Genomic DNA, 17,408 nt, shown 5'->3' on the forward strand with positions numbered 1-17,408 from the left:
TCTGTTCATGTTTGAATTTTGAGAAGAAATAAAATAAAAATGCGTACTAAATATTACTTGTTATTTGGGATGTTTGTACACAAAATAATTAACACAATTTATAAACTATAATAACAATAGGAGTATTACAACGACTATAATTACACTTTACACAAAAATAATTCATAGTACAATCACTAATAAATTTAATCACTTCACTATTCTTTCGGTTAAAAAATACTCACGTAAGTCTCATAGTAATTTCCAATGGAGAACTTGAGTGCCATTTTCACGTTCTCCCTTATCCTCTTGATCCAATAATCCAATAACTAATAAATTAATGAATTAATTAATTCAAATAGTTATTATGACTAACAAATTATTTTGATATTTTTAAATTTCAGTCTTCAGTAGACATAAAAATCTGTCCAAGATTCGGAAAGCCACAAGCTTGTCCTATCTGTAGTCAGTCCAATTACTTTGGCGGTCCTCCGATTAATGAGTTTAAATCAAGACAAAGAGAAGTAACAGAGAGATAGAGAATGTCTAAGTCCAAAGGAAATAAAACAGGGGTGTTAACGTTTCGACACTTAAATTAGCAACCTATAGCGCTAAAGGTTAATCAATCGACTTAAGAGACTACTAATACTACTTACTGATATGTTCTAGTGACTCATTTATCTTTATGTACATTAGTTGAGAAGAAATTTAGTTAATGACATATCTAATGACCCAAAGAAGCAACAATCATCTCATATACATATTCAAGGCTACATTACGATTACTCACGATCATGTGAATTAATTATTATAACTGATGAATCGATCATTTTTGCCAATGTATAAAAATATACGCATACAATATACTTTATATATAAAGATATAATAACAGATCAATTATAATTTGATATAAAAATAAATATAAAATAATAAGATAAAAAAAAAAAACTTTATCTGATTTATATAAAAAATATTTTTATTTACGAATACTCTTCAGTAATTGCCCGACTTATTACTAATCTTCGAATTTCACTAGTTCCTGCACCAATTTCATACAATTTTGCGTCTCTTAATAAACGACCTGTTGGATAATCATTTATGTATCCGTTTCCCCCTGTTTAAATAATTTAAAGTTATTAAATTATTTGTAACAATAAAAAAGATATAGAGTATAAAAATAAAAAAAAAATTACCCAGTATTTGAATAGCATCTAATGCAACTTTCGTCGCATTTTCTGCACAAAAGAGAATAACTGCAGCACAATCTTTACGATTTATATGATTGGCGTCACAAGCCCTTGCTACGGAATATAAGTAACTTCTACTTACACTCAAAGTAGTATACATATCAGCTATCTTTGCCTAAAATGTATATAAATATATAATTTTTTTTATAACTATGAATTAGGGTGGTTGGTAAAAATTAAATTTTCTCAGACGCCCCATAAAAAGCTTCTTTTTAGAGAAAAAATACGAAGGGAATTTGGTTCTTTCTTTTTAAGTGAAAAAAACACGTACCTCAGGACGATCAAAGTTCATTATTCGATGCAATCGCGGTTTTTTTTAAATCTCATGAAGTATGCAGATTAAAGGACAAAATCATAGGAACAATTTTGTAGGAAATTAAATTCTTGACAAAAAAGGTCATATTCATTTTTTTTAAAAAATGTGTATTTATGAAGATATTTAAAAAAAATTTTTTTAAATCTTATCAATTGAGCATTTCAAGGATTACGAATTTTAAAAATATCGTTTTTTCTTAAATATAGACAACTTCGTAACACGTAACATATCAATCATTAATGCTTGTTATAGTTTCTATATACTTAGAAAATGTTATTTTCAACATTCGTAATTTTTAAAACTCTCAATTCATAAGATTTAAAAAAAGTTTTTTCAAAATATCTTCATAAATACACACTTTTGATCGCATCGAAAAATGAACTTTAATCGTCCTGAGGCCCGTGTTCTTTTTACTTAAAAAGAAAGAACCAAATTCCCCACGTATTTTTTCACTAAAAAGAAACTTTTTATGGGGAGTCTGAGAAAATTTAATTTTTACCGACCACCCTACTATAAAATTAAGAACTCATAATAAAATAGTAAATTTTAAAATAAATACGATGTACTTGTAACATTTGAAATCCAGCAATTTTTTTGCCAAATTGTTTTCTTTCGTGAGCATATTCGAATGATATATCGCAACACGCTTGAATAATTCTATAAAACATCCATGTAATATTAATAAGTTAATTAAAATTATTTGAATGAAGACTAATAATAATTACCCAAGTGGACCTCCAGCTAAAACAAGTCTTTCTAAATCTAATCCACTCATCAAAACGTAAACTCCTTTATTCAACTCACCTAATATATTTTTAGCTATAATTATTTAAATAAATTAATTAAATTAAAACATAAATTTTAAAATTAAAAATAGTTAAAACAATTTACCAGGTATTTTGCAATCTTGAAAGATTAATTCTGCTGTATTAGAACCACGCATGCCCAGCTTATCTAATTTAATTCCTGTACTAAAACCTTCAATACCTTTTTCAACAATAAATGCTGTTATACCATGTTGTGGTTTATCAACATTAGGATTTGTTTTAGCATAAACAACAAGAGTATCAGCATCACAACCATTGGTAATCCAAAATTTATTACCGTTTAAAATATAGTAATCTCCATGTTTTTCAGCTTTAAGTTTCATTGAGACAACATCCGAACCTGAACCTGATTCAGACATCGCTAATGCACCGAAATGTTCACCGCTACATAACTATTTAAATAAATAAATTTATTTAATGGATAAAATAAAACAAAAAAAGTTTTTTTTTAGACCATTACCTTTGGCAGATACTTGAGTTTCTGCTCTTCTGTTCCATTTCGATGTATCTGATTGATGCATAAATTTGAGTGGGCACCGTAACTCAAGCCAATAGATGCGGAAGCACGACTTAATTCTTCCATTACGATTACGTGATCTAAGTAACTACCACCTGTACCTCCATACTCTGGACTTGCTGTAATTCCTAACAGACCTAGATTACCAAGTTGTTTCCAAAATGACTGAAATATAAAATTTTTTAGTAACTGAAGTTACAAAAAAATATTTTGATTTAAGGGAGACCACCACTAGTGTGAAATTTTGAACAATCAGTTAATTTTTTTTTTTACATATTTCAATAGTCTATACCTTCAAAAATAACATACTACAATTTTTAGTGCATATCTCGAATAGTTTTTTTGAGTTACAGCCATCTGAAGAGTAGCCGCTTATCAGTTCTTAAAAACACATTTTTCAAAATTGCTGCATCTATAACTCGAAGACAAATCATCTGATCGACTTGATGTGAATTGCAGTTTCATTTATATATGTTTCTACGTACCACGAACCTCCAGTTTTTTGATCGAATTAAAAATGTAATTTTGGCAGGTCAAAAATCATCATATTTTCGTGCAAAATTAAAAATTTTTTTTTACTACTCCGCAATTTTTTTTAATTTCAAATTTTTTTTTAGCCCAAGGGTCATGGTACGGGAAATATACCTTATAGTTTGATAAACTTTTTGGTTTTTTTTTATTTCATGCACTGTGAAGGTCGCTATCACTGCTGCAGTAAGGGGAATTCTTTTTTTTTTATCGTTGGGAGATTCTGAATAACTCACTGAATTATGAATTTTTTGGTCCAAAAATTTAATCTTGTATTCATTATATATCCACAAATATATCCTTACAAGATTGAAACATTCCACGAAGTAGTTTTCTTTAAAAAAATTCGCAAAAATTATCGTTTTTTCAGGCGGTCACACTAGTAGCCCCCCTTAAGAATTGTATATTAATTAATATTCAAGTAATATGTTAATAAAAATTTTTTAAAATAGATTTTTCGATAAATTATATTTTAAAGTTTCTTGTAAACAATATATTATTTCGAAATTACCTACAACAAAAATACCAAAAGGTCAAAACTCTTACAAAATAACTGGAATTTATTTATAGATAATAAATGTATGCATAACTACCAAAAAGAAAATATGAAATTATATTAAAAATAAAATACAGTTAATTTTAAATTTTCTACGTCAAAAATATTAACGTTGAAAAACAATAAAATTATAATTATAAATAAGACTAAAAAAACAACTCACTCGTAAATCATCAAAATTGTTGTTTTTATCAATTTGAGAAGCTTTCGGGGCTAATTCTTTTTGCGCAAAATTAAAAACAGCCGTTCTCAACTAAAATTAATAAAAACAATTTATAATTAATAATTATCTATTAAATATATAATAAGTAAGTGTTAAACATAAACCTCTCTTTGCTGTTCATTTAATCCGAAAATATATTCATCAATTGGATAATACTGAGATGAACTTCGAGCATTGCACTTAATAGACTTTATTTTTATAATATTAAAAAGCCTCAAACTATTACGGCTGAAATTAATATTCATTTTTAACAAATTTAAAATTAGTATTAATTAATAATTTTAACAACTGATTAGTTTAGATTTAAAAATTATGACTGAACTTATTTATAGTTCCTGCTTTGATGCGATAAACTCTTTAATATAAAACATATTTTATCGTTAATAAGTCAACGTGCGATAAGATAGAATAATAATGAGTGACGTAATTAATTTAAATACAAATTTCAAAAATATTTTCGGCTTGTGTAGAAATTTAAAATTACTCATAAAAATTTCAAGTGGATGAAATGAAAACAAAAAAAATTATTATTGAACAAATATATTTAATTTTCCATGTAAGTATAAATTTTTGATGTAAGTAATAACTATAATTTTGTCATGAATATAAAAGATAAAGAAATAGTTTAATAATAGTAGTAATAATAATAATAAATAATATATATTAATGATTATAAAAAAGTAAAATAATAATAAAATGTTAAGTGATAAGTCTTGAACAAAAATTTTGCATATTAAATTTATCATTGGAAACAACAAATGGGCCATTATGAACGACATGAATTCGACAATTATCATTGTAATGTAAATTAGGAAGTATTTTAGGTGTAATTAAAAAATACTGTGATCCTTTTTTATTCATTGTTAATTCAACAAGTAAATCCATAACACGTCTTTCATAAACAGGATCCATTCCTTGATTTATTTCATCAACGCATCTAAATGGTACATTGCATAACTCTTGAAGTGAAAGCATGTAAATTGCAGTTGTAAAAGCTTTTTCACCCCCACTCTGTCGTTGTTGATCAAATATTTGAAGTTGATCAGTATCGCGGAATTTAACAGATATTTGCAATGCATACATTTCATAATTTTTAATATTATCAGGTACGTTAAATTTAACTTCGCCAACACAACCAACACTTGCAAAATAAGTGGAAAAGTTTTTATCTATTTGTTCAACTAATGTATTAATAAGTGGTAACCAGTCATCGTGGATTTTAGTGATTTGATCTTGATTTATTTTTAATTTATCATTGAGTTCTTGTGTTTCATTGTTTAATCTGTCAATGTCTTGCTTAAGTCTATCATATTCTCTAAGTATTTGTTCACCATTATCATTATTAGCTAAACAATAAAGTTTAGCATTTGATGCTTGTATGGCTTTTTCTATATCTGAAAGATTACTAGGTAATTTTTTAAAAGCTTTATGCAAGCTTTGAAATTTCGGATCTTGTGGATTCATACCATTTGTTTCTGCAAGTGCTGCTTCAAAAAATTTATCTATTTCAATTTTCATTTCTTTAACTTGTCGATCTAAATCACTGAAATGTGCATCAGCTGCTTCAAGTCTTTCTCTTAAACTTAATGATTCATTTGATAATTTTAATAATTCCTGTTGCATCATTTTTAACTTTAATGAATCAACATTTGATTGTGTTGCCATTGAAACAACTTTCTCATACAATTTATTACACTCAGTATAATAATCAATTTGTTTATTTATCATTCTCATTATTTTTTCTTTAGTAATAGCTTTTATTTCATCGATACTCTTACGTTCATTTTTTAATTTTTGTAATTTACTTTTAGCAACATTTATTTCTGATTCTAATTTTTGAATTTGATTAACCTCTGAACGATATTTAGTTCTAGTAATACGTAATTCATCTAATTTTTTATTTTCTTCTTGGTAATGTTGACATACTGTCAGCATTTCTTGATTATTATTATCTAATTCGTAATTTAATTCAACAATTTTTTGTTCATTTTCTTGTATTTTACTAGTATCAAGATTAATATTAAATGCACGTGCTGCACCTAATCGTGATATACTAGTAGATTTATCACCAGTGTACTTTGATTTTCTAACACTGTAACAATTATTTGGGCTAAAGTATAATTGTAAATTATCAGGAATACGATCAGGATTATCTTCAACAGCCGCAGTACCAACAGGAATATTATGAATTTGATACATTTGAACTAAATACTTCATAATAGTTAAAGGTGCTTCAATAAATTCAATCAAATAATGCTGAAAACCAAATTGGCGAATTTGATCAAGTGGAATGTAAGGTCTATTATCATACGGTTTGTTTGGATCTGAATGAACAGCATTGATAATTAATTTACGGTCTTCTCTCAAGTATTTTAACAAAAGATTCATATCATCTTTATTTTCACATACAAAAGCTAATAGATCACGCTGTGCTATAACACGTTCAACATATTTAGCATGATCATTATGATCAAGTTGAAGTGTTAGCAGCATTGGTTCATGAATTTTCCCGCGAAATTTATCAAGATTTGATCTGAGCCATTTAACGCCTTCATATGCATCATTACTGATATTTCTAAGAACATCCATACGTTTAGAATCAACATCTTTAAGATTGTCTAAATAACGTTGGGCATGAGCAATATCATTTTTTATTTTTATACTATCATTTTTTAATCTAGTTATTTCATCAGAATATTCATCAATTATTTTTTTTTGACATGAAAATTTACGTTCTGATTCTTGATAACGTTTTTTTATTAATTCTTCAGATCCTAACTCATCAATCATAAGACGCATATCATTTTCTAATTTATTTTTACGTATTTCAGATTTTTTTATTTCTTTATCACTTAATTTTTCATGTTCTATTTCATTACTACACTCTTTCTTACATTCATTTACTTTATAATGAAAATTATCTAATGCCTCAATTATATTGTTTAATTTATATTCATGTTCATTAATTTTACCACTGTGACTATTTACCAAATTCTCCAACTTTTTAATGTCACTTTTTTTTTTAACCATAAGTTCATTAGTAGGACCTAATGTTTTTCTCAACTGTTCCAATTCTTTGTATGCTTTGTCTCTTTCTTCTTTAGTCTCAGTTATGACTTTTCGTGCATCATCATATTTTAACCAAGCTTTTTTCTGCTTCAATGTTTTTAATTTTTTACTTAATGCTGTTCTCTCTCTGATACTTGATACTGACTCTTCTAATCCTTTGAGGGTTTTAGTTTCTACATCAAGTTTTGATTTTTTTTGTTGAATCTCAGCTTCCATTTTTTCTTCTGCACTACGAAGTTCAATTAACTGCATATGATAATTATGTAATCGCGGATCACCAACAGATTTTTCGGTATTTAATAATAATTGTCGTGAATCCATTTTTGAAAAATCTGAGACTCGTTCTTGTGGTAAAAATTGACAAAGATTTTCAACCTGTTTAAAGTTAAAAATAAAAAAATTATACATTTATCATAAATAGCAAAAGTAATAAATATCTTAATTACACATTAAAATCTTTATCATACACAATAGTATGTATCAAAAAAACCGACTACTTTTTTTTTTTTTAAATGTACTTTGAAAATATTGTTCAAGATACCGAAAAAATGGCCCTATTAAAATGGGAGCTCTCAATCTTAACATTAAGAGGTGCCTCATCGCGATTTTATATTTTCCATTTAATTAACATGGCAATTTTTTATTTTTAAGTTTGGAATTTTATCACGCATTAGCAAATCAAAGTAACGGAAAAATCAAGAAACATTTGTGTTGGAAATTGAACGCTCTACAAAAAAGATCTTTTATCATTTTTTGATAAATTTAATTTTTCAAAAGTTATCCAAAGTCAAACATCGGTTCATGGTAAATTTTACCACTATTCGAATTTTTCAGCAAAACTATCAGACTTATCGTAAAATGTTTTGACCTGTTTTGTAGACAATGTTATCCCTTACAAATTATCTTTAATGAAGTTTTTTGGAAGTTTGCATTGTTTTATAGTTACTTTCATTTTAGTGTAAAGCTCGTAAAAAAAAATAGTGTTCGGATAAATTTCAAGAACTTAAAATTAAAATGAAAATTACTAGAAAACAATGCGGAATTTAAAAAAACCTCACCAGAGATAATTTGTAAGGAATAAAATTATCTACAAATATAATCCTATAACATTTTACGATAAGTGTTGTAATATTAAAGTAAAACTACTCTTGTGGGGGTAATCCATCTTTACTATGGATTAACCCTGCCTGGTCACACTAGTGACTCATTATATATATATATATATATATATATATATATATATATATATATATATATATATATATATATATATATATTCTTTGTAATTTAGTTATCAGTCATTAAGAATACACTGAGTTATATTGATCAAACAAGTTATTCTATCTCTCTACCTAAACACAATGTTTCCTTAATTCAATACTTTGAATCTGCAACAATAAGTCTGATAGTTTCGCTGAAAAATTCGAATAGTGGGAAAATTTACTACTAATCAAACTTTGACTTTGGATAACTTTTGAAAAATTAAATTTATCGAAAAATGATAAGAGACCTTTTTGTAGAGCGTTCAATTTCCAACAAAAATGTCTCTTGATTTTTCCGTTACTTTGATTTGCTAATGCGTGATAAAATTCCAAACTTAAAAAAAAAGAATCTCCCATGTTAATTAAATGGGAAATAGAAAATCGCGATGAGGTACCCCTTAATATCAAAATTAAGAAGTGCCGTTTAAAAATAGTCATTTTTTCGGTATAAGTACTGAACAACATTTTCAGAGTACTTTTTTAAAAAACAAATTGTCGATTTTTTTGAAACAGATTGATACACAAGTCTATCAAAATTACAATTCTATGAAAGAAAATTGCTACTTTAATGTAAATAAACTAATTCATTAAAAAATTGAATTACCTGTATATTAAAATCCTGAATAACATCACGAATTTTACTTTCAATAACCGGATGTCCATCAATCATCCATGTAGTTTTATTTTCCGACGTAAATGTACGGCTTATTTTAATAATTTTATTTATTGTTTGTTGAATATGAATTTCAATATATGCTTTTTGACATCCTGTACGTATATATTGAGAAATATGACCAGGTTTACCCAATGTTTTAGGTGTTGCGCCTAATCCAAGAGCTAAAGCTGAGACCAATGTTGATTTACCAGAACCATTTGGTCCTATTACCATATTTAAATTGCGTCCTGGTGTTACCACAGCCTCACTGTATGTACTAGTAATTAAAATATTATTTTTAGTTTATAAGTCACAGCATAAAAAAAATAAAAAGTTTAATAAAGTATATACTTACATAAAATCTTTGAGGTAGATTTTTCTAATAATACCTTTGTCTTGAAATTTTTCACCAGGCATTGTTATTTATTTTTTAAATATTAATTTTGAAAATTATTTATAATTATCTTCAATATTTATTAATATTTTAAAAATACAAATTAGTATTATTTTAGTTGTTAAGCGGATGATAAACAAAAGCAAGGTGGCTTGAGAATCTCGGCCTCATTATATATTTATATACATATAAATATATAAATTTATGATATTATTCATTTTTAGCAGGCACAAACAGGCATGAACTTTTGTTTACACAAAAAGCGCGGTTATAATTGGGTTTCATTTATTTTTACTATAATATATGCTTCAAAAATCAACGTTACTAGAATAGTTACTATTCTAGTAACCTTGTCAAAAATACATCAAACTATATATTCTCGAATATATTACGCATAATTTATAGCTCTTTAAGCTAGTTTATCACTCGCATCCCAAGTCAAAAAAATGACTTTTTTTTTGTTTTTTTTTTTTTTCAAGTAATGAAACAACTGTTTTCATTAATTATCATTATAATTAATATTAGTAATAATTAAGACAAAATCAATATGTATTAAAGTTAAATAATTATAATTACAAAATTTACATAAGTTACATTGACTAGAACTAGAATAGTTCGAGGTTATACGAACTGTCATAAATTTTTTATAGTTGGTACCATAATCTCTCTAACATGTTATGTTTATTTACTTTTTAAATAGGTAAACATAACCACTACATAACAAATGTCAACTGGATTTATGTAAATAATTTATTTACATTATTTATTGTCTTTACATTAATTATATTTATATTCAATAAGTTAATCTCTCAGTGAATATTTCAAATTTAGCGCGCACAACGAAGCTGCCATTTTTCCTAGTAATCATGAGAGAAAGTAAGTGTCTGTCTGTAAACAAAGACAGATAGCTAATCATCATATTAGAAATTAATTTAAAAAAAAACCGTATGGTAAATCATTCTGAAACTTTTTTATTATACGCTCTAGATATCAAATTATCTACTAAAAAGTTTTCTTCGAGGGTCAAGTTTGTCAATTTTTTACAAATTATCAATTTCCGGTAAAATTGAATAAGGACAACCATAAGAGCTCGTGTATAACTACATGATTTTAATTAATTATATCTCTTAAACGACGTGGTAAAAAATTCTGATTTTTTTTTCTTAAGTACATTGAAGTATAATTTTTCAAATAAAAATAAAAAAAGTGGGGGTCAAGTTTGAGAGCTGTGGGTGCTAAACTACCGCAAACGTATACTCTGTGTTTAAATTAGTATTCATGTTCTAATTAAATGAAGAATCCTACAAAGTAATTATCAAATCCTGCCGATTATCTAGTAGACCCTAAGAGTATCCAGGTATTTACTAGAGAGTAATGTTAATTAGCCACAATAAAATATGAAACAAAAGAGCGCTCAAAGAATCGCAGAAAATCACTTCTAGATTATTATCATTATCGTTATTTATTTGATACTTAAGATACTCAACTAATTATTTGGTCCTGAGCAATAACAATAAATACCTGCTGGCATAATTTAAATGTGACGCCATGGTCAATTAAAAATGTTGAATATTTAAGCGTATCATATTTAAATCCAGTTATTATAGCCCGATAGAATCATGCTGGTAAATTAATACCATTAGGGGTGTTTCTGTCAATTATTGTGAGCTGTATAAATAAAATGTAAAATTAATTATAAGACTATTAAGTTTTACATAAATGTTCCTGAAGTTTACAGATAGTGAACAATTTCTGGATTTTTTTTTTCAACGAATCAATTAAAAAAAAAAAAAAATATATATATATACACATGTAAAAAATCAAAAAAGCCATAGATGCAGTTTTGTGAATATTTTTTTTATATAATTTATTGTTTTTAAAAAGATTATTTTAGAAAAAACAGGGTGATTTAATTTTAAATAAATAAATTAAGAAATTAATAACTAAATATACTTACAGTACTAACCGCGAACTATTAAAGAGTACAACTGTTATTACTGATAAAATCTTATGTATACCTTATAATAAAACTCAGTCTTCAGATCAAATTTATTTTGTCACTCACATCTATCCTTATCTATAACTTCATTATTTCATTAAATAGTAATCATAATCATAATCATCATAGCCAACAATAAATTTGTTAATTGTTTTCAAATTCAAAATTGGTTCCACGTGACAACGAACTGCACACTGTCCAGAAGGTGGCGTCAGCTCTGACTCTAGTAACCTCCCAGGATAACAAGGAAAAAAAAAATCTCACACAATACACACGTGTTTTTACGTATAATATATTTTCAACATATATTAATTTCCTATAGATTTAGGTTAAATAAAAATTTGTTATTGTTATAAATAGTAAAAATAATATACTAGTGTTAAAGTAGACTATTAATTGATAAGTAATTAAAATAAAATCTAGAATAATGGGTGAAATGAGAATGGGTGGTTCAGAGCACATAAAGGATGAAGAAAAACATAAAAGAGTTATCCAACATATCGAGGTAATTTTATTTTTTATAAATCATTTTTATTTATTTAAAAAACTTAAATAATTAATGATTCTGAAGTTGACAGACAATAAACAGTTTTCGGATATTTGTTTTACAAATCAATTATAAAAAAATGAAGAATAAAAATACGCACATGTAGAAAATTAAATAAACTACAGGTGCAATTTTTTCAACTATTTTGTTTTTTATGATTATTATTTTTTCTAGAACAAATGGAAACTTGTACCGGCATTTTTAAAAGGCAAAGGATTAGTGAAACAGCACGTTGATTCTTTTAATTATTTTATAAATGTCGAAATAAAAAAAATTGTCGCAGCTAATAGTTTGGTCACTACTGAGTCTACTGCTTCATTTTATCTCAAGTAATTATAAATATTTTAATTAACAATCAATAATTAAATTGCTGTATGAGTGTGAATGTAGCAGGTACAAGACAATTTATAAATTTAAGGGGGACCACTAGTGTGACCGCCTGAAAAAAACGATTATTTTTTGTAATTTTTAAAAAAAATCTAGAGCATGGAATATTTTAATCTTTTAAGGATATATTTGTGGATATATAATGAATAAAAGATAAAATTTTCGGATCAAAAAATTCAAAATTCAGCGAGTTATTCACAATCTCCCAACGCTCAAAAAAAAAAGTCCCCTTATTGCTGCAGTGATAGCGACCTACACAGTGCATGAAATCAACAAAAACCAAAAAGTTTATCAAACTATAAGGTATATTTCCCGTACCATGACCCTTGGGTTAAAAAAAAAATTGAAATTTAAGAAATTGGCGGAGTAGTAAAAAAACATTTCAAATTTCGCGTGAAAATTTGATGATTTTTGACCTGCCAAAATTACATTTTTGATTCGATCGAAAAACTGGAGATTCGTAGTACGTAGAAATATATATAAATGAAACTGCAATTCACATCAAGTCGATCGGATGATTTGTCTTCGAGTTATAGATGCAGCAATTTTAAAAAATGTGTTTTTGAGATCCGATAAGTGGCTACTCTTCAGATGGCTGTAACTCAAAAAAACTATTCGAGATATGCACTTGAAATTTTAGTATGCTATTTTTGAAGGTAAAAAAAAATGAATTGATTTTTCAAAATTTCACATTAGTGGCCCCCTTAAAACAAATAAATAAATTTTATAAAATAATAAAACTAAAAAAAATGCACGTAATAATTTTTCATCTATTTAAATACGCATTTAAAAATTTGTATTGTACTTTCTATTATATATTCAAAAATATACACTTATCAATTATGTTCACACTCATATTTACTTTATTATATAATAATATAATTCTCTTTTATTTTTTTTTAAACTCAGATATTTGGATGTCAGAGTTGGAAAACCAGAAGAAGTAGAATTCGGTGAAACTAAAACACTGACTCCTCACGAATGTCGATTACGAGATTTAACTTATTCAGCTTCTATTTTTGTTGACATTGAATATACTCTCACTAATAAACGAATGATTAAAAAAGATCTGTGTATCGGCAGGTAATTTTTTAATTTCATATTTAAATAAAACATTAAAATTTAATAATAAATTAATAAAATTTATTTACAGAATGCCAATAATGTTAAAAAGTTCAAACTGCGTACTAAAAGATGCATCTCACTTTCAACTATCAAAATTAAATGAATGCCCGCATGATCCTGGTGGCTATTTTATAATAAATGGCCAAGAAAAAGTGATACTTATTCAAGAACAAATGATAAGAAATCGTATTATTATTGAAAAAGATAATAAAGGCTGCATTATGGCGTCCTGTAACAGTTCAACTCATGAAAGAAAAACTAAAACAAATATTGTAGGTAAAGGTGGTAAATATTATTTACGTCACAATATATTTCAAGACGACATACCAATAGTTGTAATATTCAAAGCAATGGGAATTGTTTCTGATCAAGAAATAATTCAATTGATTGGAACTGATGAAGAATTTATGGAAAAATTTGCTTCAAGTATCGAAGATTGCCGTCTATGTAAAGTATTTTCACAAAACCAAGCATTGAAATATCTTGCAGTCAAAAGAAAACATCGAAGATTTCCAACAAGCCAAAAAATGTCTCCAGCAGATGAAATAAGCGATTTATTAGCTCAAAATATATTGAGTCATGTGCCACTTGTTGACTATAATTTCAAAGTTAAAGCAACATATTTAGCAGTCATGATTCGACGTGTGATAAGAGCACAGTCTGATAATTCATTGATAGACGATCGTGATTATTATGGTAATAAAAGATTAGAATTAGCTGGATCACTACTGTCATTGATGTTTGAAGATTTATTTAAGCGTTATAATTTAAATCTTAAACAAACAACAGATAAAAATATAAATAAAGTAAAAGCATCAGAATATAATATAACAAAACATATGAAAGGAGATTTAATAACAAATGGTCTAGTATTTGCAATATCATCTGGTAATTGGACGATAAAGCGTTTTAAAATGGAACGTAAAGGTGTAACACAAATTTTATCACGACTGTCATATATTTCAGCATTAGGAATGATGACAAGAGTTAATTCACAGTTTGAAAAAACACGTAAAGTATCAGGACCACGATCTTTACAAGCGTCTCAATGGGGAATGCTGTGTCCTAGTGATACACCTGAAGGAGAGGGTTGTGGTTTAGTTAAAAATCTCGCATTAATGACCCATATTACAACGGAGATTGAAGAAAAACCAATAGTACGATTGGTATTTAACTTAGGGGTTGAAAGCATTAATATTCTTAGCGGTGAAGAAATAAATAGTAAAGATGTTTATATGGTATTTTTAAATGGTAACATACTCGGAGTTATTAAAAATTACAATAGACTTGTAAATGTATTCCGAATGTTACGTCGTAGAGGACTTGTTGATCCTTTTGTTTCAATTTATTTACAGCATAAACACAAATGCGTACAAATAAGTTCTGATGGTGGAAGGCTTTGTCGTCCATATATTATTATAAAACATGGGCAGCCTTTAATTAAAACTGAAGATATCAGTAAACTTGAACAAGGTGTTAAAAGCTTTGATGATTATCTACAAGATGGATATGTTGAATATTTAGATGTCAATGAAGAAAATGATTGCCATATAGCATTTAATGAACAAACTGTAACGTACAAAACAACCCATTTAGAAATCGAGCCATTCACTTTATTGGGTGTTTGTGCAGGACTTGTACCTTATCCACATCACAATCAAAGTCCTCGTAATACTTATCAATGTGCTATGGGTAAACAAGCAATGGGTACTATTGGTTACAATCAACGTAATCGTATTGATACATTGATGTACAATTTAGTCTATCCACAAAAACCAATGGTATCATCACGTACTATTGAACTTATTAATTTTGATAAATTACCTGCTGGACAAAATGCAACTGTTGCTGTAATGTCTTACAGTGGTTATGATATTGAAGATGCATTGATATTAAATAAAGCATCAATTGATCGTGGTTACGGTAGATGTTTAGTTTATCGTAGTGTTAAAACAACATTAAAAAAATATGGAAGTTCAACAACTTCACTTCAAGATCGTATAATGGGACCTTTAATTGATAGTAGTACTAAAAAACATATATTTAAACATGACGTTATTGATTTAGATGGTATTGTTGCATCTGGAGTTATGGTTGAAAATAAAAAAGTATTGATTAATAAATCTGTTCCAACAAATATAAATACAACACCTGGTAATCCAGCTTCTAGTGCACCAACAGAATATCGTGAAGTTCCGGTTAATTATAAAGGAACAGTGCCGTCTTATATAGAACGAGTTATGGTTGCAACAAACAATAGTAATGAGTGTTTAATTAAATTGTCTTTAAGGCAAACTCGAAGACCAGAAATAGGTGATAAATTTAGTAGTAGACATGGACAGAAAGGTGTTACTGGTTTAATTGTTGAACAAGAGGATATGCCTTTTAATGATCAAGGTATTTGTCCTGACATGATAATGAACCCACATGGATTCCCATCAAGAATGACAGTAGGTAAGTTGATTGAATTACTTGCGGGAAAAGCTGGGGTACTTAAAGGTGAGCAGCACTATGGTACTGCTTTTGGTGGTTCAAAAGTATCAGATGTATGTGAGGAATTAGCACGACAAGGTTACAATTACCTTGGTAAAGATATGTTTTACTCGGGAACAACGGGTGAGCCGCTTCAGGCTTATATTTATTCTGGGCCTGTTTATTATCAAAAATTGAAGCATATGGTTCAAGATAAAATGCACGCACGTGCACGAGGACCACGTGCTGTTTTAACGCGGCAACCAACTGAGGGACGATCTAAAGACGGTGGTTTGAGATTGGGTGAAATGGAAAGAGACTGTTTAATTGGCTATGGTGCTAGTATGATGTTACTTGAAAGATTGATGATTTCTAGTGATTCTTTTGACGTTGATGTGTGTAATAAGTGTGGGTTGATGGGTTACAGTGGGTGGTGTCATAATTGTAAATCAACTGGATGTGTTTCTACGATAACTATGCCCTATGCTTGTAAACTTTTATTCCAAGAATTACAATCAATGAATATTGTACCAAGATTATCACTTAAAAATTATTGTGATTAATTATTTATATTTTAAATAAATATATCAGTATTTATTTAGATTTTATTATTAAACTTTGAATTAAATCTTATTAATTGTCAAGCTTATAACCGATTAAACGTTTATTTTTAAATTATTTTGCTGCGCATTGATAATTAATTTTTTTTTGCATTCAAATATAATGAAATCTAGAACTGATATATTTTAATTTTAATAAATATGTAAGCTTACAATAATTTAGAACTCTAATTAAATAATACATTGGATTAATGTAATTGATTCAAATCCAATAGATTAAAAGTAATTAAAAATAGTAATTTATATTTAAAACTAAAACTAAATTTTTTTATCATATACAAATTATTTTGTAGTCATTTGATAATTAAGTTAAATAAATAAATAATTTTTAATTTTAATAAAAAATTTTATTCTTATTAATTATTAACGAGTTGCAGTCTCTTTATAAGAGTTAAATATTTTTTTAATTTCATTGTTTATAAAATTATCAATTGATTTTAAATTTTACTATCATAAAATAAGAGCTAGTGTTATCATAAAAATTGGAGTTTGAAAAATTTTTTTTTAATAATATAGAATTATTAATTATTTTCTTTGAAAAAATTATCATAACATGGTGATCACATTTTTGAAAAACCAGGAAATGTAAGGGAATTATAAATATTCTGGAAAACTCAGGGAGTTTTGTCACAAAGCTGAAAAAATTTTTACTTTTTTTTTTTTCTTTTTTTTTTTTTCACTGAAAA

The 17,408-nt window shown here is 27.1% G+C and overlaps 3 protein-coding genes across 4 annotated transcripts; 1 reads left to right on the forward strand and 2 right to left on the reverse strand.

The window, feature by feature from the left end:
- Positions 1-174: 174 nt before the first annotated feature.
- LOC103568706 (isovaleryl-CoA dehydrogenase, mitochondrial) lies at positions 175-4,523 on the reverse strand. Of its 2 annotated transcripts, XR_008403403.1 has the most exons (9): positions 4,297-4,523; positions 4,133-4,222; positions 2,829-3,050; positions 2,433-2,760; positions 2,267-2,360; positions 2,108-2,198; positions 1,172-1,340; positions 636-1,092; positions 177-525 (listed from the first exon to the last, which is right to left on the reverse strand). XR_008403403.1 is itself a non-coding variant. In XM_008545666.2 (8 exons), the coding sequence occupies exons 1-8, from the start codon at positions 4,435-4,437 to the stop codon at positions 959-961; spliced, it is 1,269 nt and encodes a 422-aa protein (XP_008543888.1). In that variant the 5' UTR covers positions 4,438-4,523; the 3' UTR covers positions 175-958. The 2 variants fall into 2 exon arrangements, 1 of the variants encoding a protein (XP_008543888.1); XM_008545666.2 differs by having other exon boundaries at positions 175-1,092.
- A 249-nt stretch (positions 4,524-4,772) lies between these two features.
- LOC103568713 (structural maintenance of chromosomes protein 5) lies at positions 4,773-9,873 on the reverse strand. The gene is made up of 3 exons (XM_014441177.2): positions 9,534-9,873; positions 9,128-9,455; positions 4,773-7,636 (listed from the first exon to the last, which is right to left on the reverse strand). The coding sequence occupies exons 1-3, from the start codon at positions 9,593-9,595 to the stop codon at positions 4,892-4,894; spliced, it is 3,135 nt and encodes a 1,044-aa protein (XP_014296663.2). The 5' UTR covers positions 9,596-9,873; the 3' UTR covers positions 4,773-4,891.
- A 1,947-nt stretch (positions 9,874-11,820) lies between these two features.
- On the forward strand, positions 11,821-16,888 carry LOC103568707 (DNA-directed RNA polymerase III subunit RPC2). The gene is made up of 4 exons (XM_014441173.2): positions 11,821-12,076; positions 12,293-12,447; positions 13,415-13,588; positions 13,659-16,888. The coding sequence occupies exons 1-4, from the start codon at positions 11,999-12,001 to the stop codon at positions 16,663-16,665; spliced, it is 3,414 nt and encodes a 1,137-aa protein (XP_014296659.2). The 5' UTR covers positions 11,821-11,998; the 3' UTR covers positions 16,666-16,888.
- Positions 16,889-17,408: the final 520 nt, after the last annotated feature.

This window comes from Microplitis demolitor, chromosome 3, assembly GCF_026212275.2.
Source record: "Microplitis demolitor isolate Queensland-Clemson2020A chromosome 3, iyMicDemo2.1a, whole genome shotgun sequence".
Classification (NCBI taxonomy): domain Eukaryota; kingdom Metazoa; phylum Arthropoda; class Insecta; order Hymenoptera; family Braconidae; genus Microplitis; species Microplitis demolitor.

Bases quoted from the DNA above. Each gene is read 5' to 3' on its own strand.
- LOC103568706 (XM_008545666.2), bottom strand. From the start codon at position 4,437: ATGAATATTAATTTCAGCCGTAATAGTTTGAGGCTTTTTAATATTATA. The intron at 2,361-2,432 runs GTAAATTGTTTT...AAATAATTATAG, and splicing joins TCAAGATTGCAAAATACCTG to CTAAAAATATATTAGGTGAG. The intron at 1,341-2,107 runs GTACATCGTATT...TATACATTTTAG, and splicing joins CTGGATTTCAAATGTTACAA to GCAAAGATAGCTGATATGTA.
- LOC103568713 (XM_014441177.2), bottom strand. From the start codon at position 9,595: ATGCCTGGTGAAAAATTTCAAGACAAAGGTATTATTAGAAAAATCTAC. The intron at 9,456-9,533 runs GTAAGTATATAC...TTTAATTACTAG, and splicing joins ATCTACCTCAAAGATTTTAT to TACATACAGTGAGGCTGTGG. The intron at 7,637-9,127 runs GTAATTCAATTT...AACTTTAAACAG, and splicing joins TTCAGGATTTTAATATACAG to GTTGAAAATCTTTGTCAATT.
- LOC103568707 (XM_014441173.2), top strand. From the start codon at position 11,999: ATGGGTGAAATGAGAATGGGTGGTTCAGAGCACATAAAGGATGAAGAA. The intron at 12,077-12,292 runs GTAATTTTATTT...TATTTTTTCTAG, and splicing joins GAGTTATCCAACATATCGAG to AACAAATGGAAACTTGTACC. The intron at 12,448-13,414 runs GTAATTATAAAT...TTTTAAACTCAG, and splicing joins ACTGCTTCATTTTATCTCAA to ATATTTGGATGTCAGAGTTG.